We start from the raw sequence: 9,275 nt of genomic DNA, 5'->3' as shown, positions 1-9,275 counted from the left end.
AGGACACTTTACAGCAAAGAGTAAAAACAAAACGAATATTAGCTGTGAACAGCAATGAACAGGGTTCCCAGCGTGACAGAAAGGAAACAAGATCGGTTGGATTATAAAGCAAGCACTCTGTTTCTACATGATAATCTTCCTTTATGTGCAATAAGGGAAAGGGTGGGGTACCAGTCAGTTGTACAACTGAATGCCTTCAAATGAAATGTCTTCCGCATTTAACCCAACCCCTCTGAATCAGTGAAAGTATTACCAAGTTTATCTCTGAATGACGCAAGTGAAGTTTAGTCTAGTGCTGTAGGTTGGTTATCTTTGAGTGCAGCAGGTAGTCATTCTTTATCATTAATAATGTATTGTTTATATGCCAATTCTGGGGTCAATTTGACTAATGGTTTATGTTAAGGGTAAGTTAAATATTTTCAGCCTTTAGTGTAAATATTTGTTTGTGTAAATGATTTAAGTCTGTTGGTACACTCCACATTAGTGTTCCAAAATGTGTCAATACACTCGGCTGTAATACGTTGACTGCGCAACCGGCAGGACTTCCGGTTTCTACATTTCCAAAAATACAATATCCACATTTCACTATGTTCAGACCACATACTAGGGCAACAATATGTGATTATACAGATCTACTAATAATGATATTTCACATTGTGTGTCTGCATAATTGAAATCTAACATTCATTTGCATTAGACCAAGTCCACCTGATCAATAGTATTACTCTAGTATCCTATGGCGCCACTAGTGCCACCAATTGGTCTGGTGCAGCCGTCTAAGGTTGCAATGACTTTATATTCGCACAGCTTCTAAGAGATGTATACATGAGGTTTACATACCAAATTTCATTGCCCCATGTCCATCGGTTTAGTTCTTCTAGCCCTGGTGTGATATGCCATCTAGTGCTGTAGCGTGACCGACTATGAATGCAGCAACTAATTCGACTGATGTAATGAGTCTAAATACAAAATCGGGAGTGAATCTGACGTATGGTTCATGAGAAAAAGATGATTGCAGATTTTGAGCATTAGCGTTACATATGCACAGAATGATTAGTTTCCTTGTTATTTAAAAAAAATATTAATACCAAATTCAGTGAGTCATCTCATTTTTGGGACGTCCGTGATAATGACAAGTTTCAGATTAAGTGAATTGACAGTGGTTTAAATGGACACGTGAAATCTGTGATTTGTCAATAACTCTGCCATCTTTTTACCAATCCCTTAGCTTTACTCAAACCATGTACCATGGGCTTACATTCCAAATTTGGTGTCATTTGGTCCCATGGTTCATAAGAAGAAACATAGGAGCAAGAATGTTTTGCATATTAGCGTATCCACTGCTATAGTGTGGCCATCTTTGAATGCATCAATGTTATTTTCTCAAACTGTTTAGGGACTATTGTGATGAGTCGAAAGACCACATTTGGAGTGAATCTGCCTTTTAGTCCATGAGAAGAAGATTTTGTTTGATTACTTAGTGTCACATAGTCAAAGTTAATTATTAATAGATTCCTTTTTTATAAGATATCAATGCCAAACGTAACATGATTCATGTCTTTGATGACCCTAAAAAGTTTCAAGTTGACAGGCCATTGTGGAGTGGATTTAAATGGACACAAAGTCTGATTTCCTGATTTTATCAATAGCCATCTCTTAACCAGTCTCTTAAGTGGGCCTACATACCGAATTTGGGGTTATTTGGACTGGAATTTTGTGTTATATGGTTCAAAGGTTTTCAAAAAATGTCCAAGATGTAGGAGAATATATCCTGACGGACCTTATGGGTCTTTGAGGTAAATTTGTTCAGTATGAAGAAAACACATACATACAAAGTTTTAAGTCTCTAGGTCAAACGGGGCGGCGGATATGAGGGTTTAAGTGAGACTGCTAATTTGAAATTAAAATATAAATAAAAGCTACTTATTTTAAGCTAGGGCTAAACTCTGGTGGTGCCAGAATAACAACCTATCCCTCAACGTAACCAAGACTAAGGAGATGATTGTGGACTACAGGAAAAGGAGGACTGAGCACGCCCCCATTCTCATCGACGGGGCTGTAGTGGAGCAGGTTGAGAGCTTCAAGTTCCTTGGTGTCCACATCACCAACAAACTATCATGGTCCAAACACACCAAGACAGTCATGAAGAGGGCACGACAAAGCCTATTCCCCCTCAGGAAACTAAAAAGATTTGGCATGGGTCCTGAGATCCTCAAAAGGTTCTACAGCTGCAACATCGAGAGCATCCTGACCGGTTGCATCACTGCCTGGTGCGGCAATTGCTCGGCCTCTGACCGCAAGGCACTACAGAGTGTAGTGCGTACGGCCCAGTACATCACTGGGGCTAAGCTGCCTGCCAGGACCTCTACAGGAAGGTCTATAGACCAGGACCTCTACAGGAAGAGGTTCAGGACCTCTACAGGAAGAGGAAGGCCCTAAAAATTGTCAAAGACCCCAGCCACCTCAGTCATAGACTGTTCTCTCTACTACCGCATGGCAAGCGGTACCGGATTTGCCAAGTCTAGGACAAAAAGTATTCTCAACAGTTTTTACCCCTAAGCCATAAGACTCCTGAACAGGTAATCAAATGGCTACCCGGACTATTTGCATTGTGTGCCCCCCCCCCCAACCCCTCTTTTACGCTGCTGCTACTCTCTGTTTATCATATATGCATAGTCACTTTAACTATACATTCATGTACATACTACCTCAATTGTCCCGACCAACCAGTGCTCCTGCACATTGGCTAACCGGGCTATCTGCATTGTGTCACGCCACCCGCCAACCCTTTTTACGCTACTGCTACTCTCTGTTCATCATATATGCATAGTCACTTTAACCATATCTACATGTACATACGACGTCAATCAGCCTGACTAACCGGTGTCTGTATGTAGCCTCGCTACTTTTATAGCCTCGCTACTGTTTTTCACTGTCTTTACTGTTGTTTTTATTTCTTTACTTAGCCAGACTGAACAGGTGGAATGTTTGTCTGCTTTTGAAGGTGGTGATGGAGTCAGAGTTGTGGGTGGCTTGGGGGAAGAGAGTTCCAGAATTTGGGTGCAGCGGTACTGAATGCCCAGTCACCCATTCTTGTTTTAGGGATGGTGAGTAGTCCTGAGTCAGGGGAGCGGAGACAGCGGGAAGGCGTGTGTGTATGGAGGAGGTCGGAGAGGTATGAGTTGCAAGGGTATGGAGGGCCTTGTAGGTGAGGACTAAGATCTTGTAGGTAATGCAGAATTTGACTGGGAGCCAGTGAAGGTAGTGCAAAGTGGGGGTGATGTGTTCTGAGGGTCTGGTGTGTGAGAGGACCCTGGCAACGGAGTTCTGGACGTACTAGAACCGCAGTAGTCCAGACTAGTGGTCTTCACGGGTCCACCCAAACCTGAAATTCTCACTTTTTCCTTGGGTCCAGGTCGGGTCCTGTTTGATGGTCATCGGGTCTGGGGTCTACAGTGCATTCGGAAAGTATTCAGACCCCTTGACTTTTTCCACATTTTGTTACGTTACAGCCTTATTCTAAAATGTATTAAATTCATGTTTCTCCTCATCAATCTACACACAATATCCCATAATGACAAAGCAAAAACAGAAATACCTTATTAACAAAAGTATTCAGACCCTTTAATATGAGACTCGAAATTGAGCTCAGTGGCATCCTGTTTGCATTGATCATCCTTGAGATGTTTCTACAACTTGATTGGAGTCCACCTGTGGTAAATTCAATTGATTGGACATGATTTGGAAAGGCGCACACCTGTCTATATAAGGTCCCTTGAATCATTTTGTGTTATTTGTTTCCCAGATAAGTTGTCCTGATACGACCCATACCAGCTCACCGTCTGTCAACTGATTTAACTTGTAATATATGCTGGCTCCTTTCCTGTTTCAAATTTGTTAAGGGGAACGTATATATTTCCCAAATTGACCTTCTCCTGTAACATACAGTATATACAGTGGGGAGAACAAGTATTTGATACACTGACAATTTTGCAGGTTTTCCTACTTACAAAGCATGTAGAGGTCTGTAATTTTTATCATAGGTACACTTCAACTGTGAGAGAAGGAATCTAAAACAAAAATCCAGAAAATCACATTGTATGATTTTTAAGTAATTAATTTGCATTTTATTGCATGACATAAGTATTTGATACATCAGAAAAGCAGAACTGAATATTTGGTACAGAAACCTTAGTTTGCAATTACAGAGATCATACGTTTCCTGTAGTTCTTGACCAGGTTTGCACACACTGCAGCAGGGATTTTGGCCCACTCCTCCATACAGACCTTCTCCAGATCCTTCAGGTTTCGGGGCTGTCGCTGGGCAATACGGACTTTCGGCTCCCTCCAAAGATTTTCTATTGGGTTCAGGTCTGGAGACTGGCTAGGCCACTCCAGGACCTTGAGATGCTTCTTACGGAGCCACTCCTTAGTTGCCCTGGCTGTGTGTTTCGGGTCGTTGTCATGCTGGAAGACCGAGCCACGACCCATCTTCAATGCTCTTACTGAGGGAAGGAGGTTGTTGGTCAAGATCTCGCGATACATGGCCCCATCCATCCTCCCCTCAATACGGTGCAGTCGTCCTGTCCCCTTTGCAGAAAAGCATCCCCAAAGAATGATGTTTCCACCTCCATGCTTCACGGTTGGGATGGTATTCTTGGGGTTGTACTCATCCTTCTATTCCTCCAAACACGGCGAGTGGAGTTTAGAGCAAAAAGCTCTAAAACACTGTTCTTTTGGATGCAGTATTTGCAACATATTGCAGTTATAATGGACTCTAACTGCAGTTATACTTCAGTGTACTGCAGTTACACTGCACTCTGACAGCAGTCTTTTTTTGTAAGGGTGTCAATGAAAAAATACAGGCTCCACTGAATACCCTCTACTTAGCCCAGAGTGGAAATCAGGAATAGTTTCACCTATTGCACTCATATAGGACCCTGATGCTAATTGTAACTTCACCCGGACACCTACAAACAGTCAGCCAGAAGCAGGATTGAGCTTCCTACTGACTGACCATTGCCAAAGGATTGTTAAATATAAGTTGTAGTAGAGGCTTGAAGGCATTTTCTGTGGTTTCTGCTCTCTGATTTGATATTTATTAAACTGGTCCAATCATTCAGGGGTCCACTTGATAAGAGCTTCACATGCTACTCGGGAACTAGGACATTCTGACATTTCTGACTTAACTGGTTGAACGTGACATGTCTATAACTACAACCTTAGCAAGTTGGCAATGTCAGAGTTTCCTAGTTCCGACTAGCACGTGAATGCCGCAAAAGTCAAGACTGCCCTGACACTGATGACCTGCAGGGATGAAGCCTGTCCTGGGGCCTGTTGCACAAAAGTAGAATTAAGACATCCGGGATAAATGACTCAGCTGAGCTCAATGAAGCCAAAACATGTGCGTCCAGGCTTAATTGGTTGCACAAAGACCAAGCCAGGATGAGCAGACACGGATTCATTAAGCCAGGTGAAACCAATCCTGGATAGGTGCGCGCTCACGGCTCACTCAAATAGACCCCGCCACAGATCACAGATTAACTGATTTACCATGGCAACTAGAGCCGCGTACTTTTCCCGGTCGGAAGCACAAATCCTCATGGAGGCATACGAGGAGGTAAAAGATATAATTAAGAAGAAAGGCAACACCGCCACAGTGATAAAGCAAAGAGAAAAAGCGTGGCAAAGTATTGCAGACCGCCTGAATGCGTAAGTAGTGCACAATTACACACTCACCGCTCCGCTGAAACATCACAATTACAATTCAAATATTTAATTCACATCTCCAAAAATGCAGTTGTACTGTAATTATGAAACGGTTAAATTTTTAATTGAAATGGACTGCAGATATGAGTGAAATTGTGTAAAGTAACTCCATCACACTGTATAAAGCTATGATAAATTTTTTGATATTTTTACTGAAAACAAGACAAAAATACCAAGTCATTTTTTGCAGTGTGACTCCATTAAATGTGTGTGTGTGTGTGTGTGTGTGTGTGTAGATTAAACATGAACGGGCCAAAACGGACATGGCAGCAGGTCAAAATCAAATACAAGAACATTCTGCAGAATGGTATGGTCCCTGACTAATATTTAACAAAGCACAAGCATATATTGTACCCAGAAGGTGCCTGCTCACACATTGTCTGTACTGTTTTAGCAGTGAAAAAGAATACCCACAGACAAGGCACGGGTGGTGGGTCACCAAAGGCTGACCTTACCCCAGCAGAGGACATGGCCTTGGAGCTAAATAAAGGCAGGCCCGTCTTAGAGGGGATCCCTGGGGGGAAAGAGACGAGCATAGGTTCCTCCCAAGATGCCACCCGCTTCATTCAAGGTATGTCCTTCCATCTCTACATGGGATACAACCACATTCATATTGAATCAATTTGGACTGTCTGACTTTGGTTTACCTATTGCCTTGCAGTGTCTGGCAGCACTGTGTTCCTGTTAGAGCCACCAGCACAAGCACCAGACGATGCTGATCCAGTGAGTACTCCATCAAAGGCATACTGTAGGCCTGGCATGTCTTGTCTACTAGCTTCAATATGAATCCGATTAAATGTGATAGGGTGAAGGCCCCAGTGCAGCAGCAACAGCACATGATAGAGACGATGATGAGGAGGAGACCATCTCTCTGGATTCCAGAAGGCATGAGGTATCATGTTAAGACTGTGAAAGTACTATTTACTCTACAATGGTGAGGAGTCCTCATCAAAATCAAAAAATCTAATTTCTTTTACAGGACCCAGATGCTATACAGTGGGAAAACCAGCCTGGCAACATAGTGCGTATTAATAAAAGGACACCACATCCTGCCAAATTCCAGCTGCGCTAATTGTATTGTGTTCACAGAGCTCACAAGCTATCAGAAAGTTGTATGGCAACCACCTCCGGCGCCAAATAGAACTGGCAGACATAGACATTCAGTACAAGAAGAAAAAGATGGAAAATCTTGCACTGGAGTCCGAAATAAAAAAGAGGACAATTAGGAAACTGGACCTTGAAATAAAAAAACTTGAGAGGGAGGTGAGATATGCCTTCAATGTACACTGTATGCTAACTGTAACACAAATGTATTAATCATTATTTTTCTTTCCTCCCCCAGCTCCAAGAAGATGACACAGCTCAAAATAAAAATTAGGTATATTCTCGTAAAGTCAAGTGAGCCATGACATATGAGCTCTTATTGTGAGCACACAGGACGGTGGCATCTTTCTAAGGTTTTTTTTATTTTCCCAGCAATCAGTACAACCAAGTCATCGTTATAAGGCATCGCCCTCTTTTGCCCACCCCCCCAGCACCAGGTGTGGCCACTAGCCTATATGAAGGCCCAAAATTGTGTGTTCCTTTCTGCTCTGACAATGGCATGCCCATTCGTGCGAGATGTGGTGGATGAAGAAGCACTTGTGCTGAGGAGAGCCTTCAGGCGAGAAAGGGTCTTCAGGGACCGGTTGGACCCACTGGCCTTCCCTGATGACCATCTATATGAAAGATACAGGTTTTCTGCAGATGGCATCAGGTATCTATGCAGACTACTGGGTCCCAGGATTAAGCACCGCACTGCACGGAGCCATGCACTGAGTGTGGAGCAAATGGTTTGTGTGGCCTTGCGCTTTTTTGCTAGTGGAGCCTTCCTGTACTCAGTGGGGGATGCAGAACAGCTGAACAAGGCCACAATTTGCCGCACAATAAGGAGTGTGTGTCTGGCTATCAAAGCATTAGCAGATGTCTTCATCTCCTTCCCTGGCCACAGAAGACTCTGTGACATCAAAGAGGAGTTCTATAGGATTGCAGGTAAGAGGATCTACAAATTACAGGACAACTGTTAACACATAGTAGGATACTCATTACTTTGTGTGACAGGTTTCCCCAATGTCATTGGTGCAGTGGACTGCACACACATAAGGATAAAAGCCCCCTCAGGTGCCCATGAGGCCGATTTTGTGAATAGGAAATCCTTTCACAGCATTAATGTTCAGGTGAACATAACTTTTTGATATTGTCCATTGACGAACACTCTGCATTGCCAGTGATGTGCATTGATTGGTGTAATATTCCTCATCTTATGATTTCAGATGGTCTGCAATGCTGACTGTGTGATCAGCAATGTTGTGGCAAAATGGCCTGGCTCAGTCCATGACTCCAGAATCTTTCGGGCCTCTGAAATCTATCAGTGCCTATCACAAGGTAAGCCACACAACCCCTATTTATAACCATCATGGCTGTGTCAAGAATATCACTGTGTTTATGAGGTAGTAATGATGAGATTTTGTGTTGACAGGTGAATTCTCTGGTGTGTTGCTGGGAGACAGGGGGTATGGCTGCCAGCCTTTTCTCCTGACACCTTTCACAGACCCCCAGGAAGCACAGCAGGCCTACAACCATGCCCATGCCAGGACCAGGGCCAGAGTTGAAATGACCTTTGGCCTCCTGAAGGCACGCTTTCACTGCCTTCACAAATTAAGGGTCAGCCCTGTTAGGGCATGTGATATTACTGTGGCTTGTGCTGTCCTCCACAATGTGGCCTGCCTGAGGAAGGAGAGGGCCCCCAGAGTGCCACCAGCCATGGACTGGGACAATCCGGCAATCTTCCCTGATGACGACAGTGGTCGGCTGCTGAGGGACCAATATGTGTTGAATTATTTTAGTTAGTATGTGTGCTTTCAATTTTGGTTAAATATGTCCTGCGGTGGCAGAGGAATTTGGTTTTTTTTGGGTTCGTTTTTTGACGAATTTGGCCTCTTATGATGTTTGTGCGGTATACTGTGTGTAATACAAGGCTGCAGGGAGGCTACTGCATCCATTCATTTGTCTGTTCAGTTGATGTGTATGGATTTGTCCTGCATTTATTTTAGTGTGCAGACATGCAGGGTGTGTTATATACAGACCTTTGAATGTGTACAGTGAGGGAAAAAAGTATTTGATCCCCTGCTGATTTTGTACGTTTACCCACTGACAAAGAATTGATCAGTCTATACTTTTAATGGTAGGTTTATTTGAACAGTGAGAGACAGAATAACCACAAAAATATCCAGAAAAACGCATGTCAAAAATGTTATAAATTGATTTGCATTTTAATGAGGGAAATAAGTATTTGACCCCCTCTCAATCAGAAAGATTTCTGGCTCCCAGGTGTCTTTCATATAGGTAACGAGCTGAGATTAGGAGCACACTGTTAAAGGGAGTGCTCCTAATCTCAGTTTGTTACCTGTATAAAAGACACCTGTCCACAGAAGCAATCAATCAATCAGATTCCAAACTCTCCACCA

At 43.1% G+C, this 9,275-nt stretch overlaps 1 protein-coding gene across 6 annotated transcripts; it reads left to right on the top strand.

The window, feature by feature from the left end:
* The first annotated feature begins 37 nt into the window (after nucleotides 1-37).
* LOC139534134 (putative nuclease HARBI1) lies at nucleotides 38-8,933 on the top strand. 6 transcript variants are annotated; one of them, XM_071332947.1, is made up of 12 exons: nucleotides 38-2,579; nucleotides 3,005-5,712; nucleotides 6,006-6,076; nucleotides 6,164-6,340; nucleotides 6,431-6,492; nucleotides 6,575-6,661; nucleotides 6,749-7,032; nucleotides 7,112-7,147; nucleotides 7,246-7,800; nucleotides 7,870-7,985; nucleotides 8,082-8,193; nucleotides 8,288-8,933. In XM_071332947.1, the coding sequence occupies exons 9-12, from the start codon at nucleotides 7,329-7,331 to the stop codon at nucleotides 8,656-8,658; spliced, it is 1,071 nt and encodes a 356-aa protein (XP_071189048.1). In that variant the 5' UTR covers nucleotides 38-2,579; nucleotides 3,005-5,712; nucleotides 6,006-6,076; nucleotides 6,164-6,340; nucleotides 6,431-6,492; nucleotides 6,575-6,661; nucleotides 6,749-7,032; nucleotides 7,112-7,147; nucleotides 7,246-7,328; the 3' UTR covers nucleotides 8,659-8,933. The 6 variants fall into 6 exon arrangements, with proteins under 6 accessions (XP_071189048.1, XP_071189052.1, XP_071189047.1 ...); XM_071332951.1 differs by lacking the exon at nucleotides 7,870-7,985 and having other exon boundaries at nucleotides 6,749-6,790; nucleotides 6,859-7,032; nucleotides 8,288-8,928; XM_071332946.1 differs by having other exon boundaries at nucleotides 6,749-7,147.
* The last annotated feature ends 342 nt before the right edge of the window (nucleotides 8,934-9,275 follow it).

This window comes from Salvelinus alpinus, chromosome 11 (genome assembly GCF_045679555.1).
Source record: "Salvelinus alpinus chromosome 11, SLU_Salpinus.1, whole genome shotgun sequence".
Lineage (NCBI taxonomy): Eukaryota > Metazoa > Chordata > Actinopteri > Salmoniformes > Salmonidae > Salvelinus > Salvelinus alpinus.
Note: the sequence above shows the minus strand (reverse complement) of the source record. Positions and strands in the feature narration are given on the sequence as shown.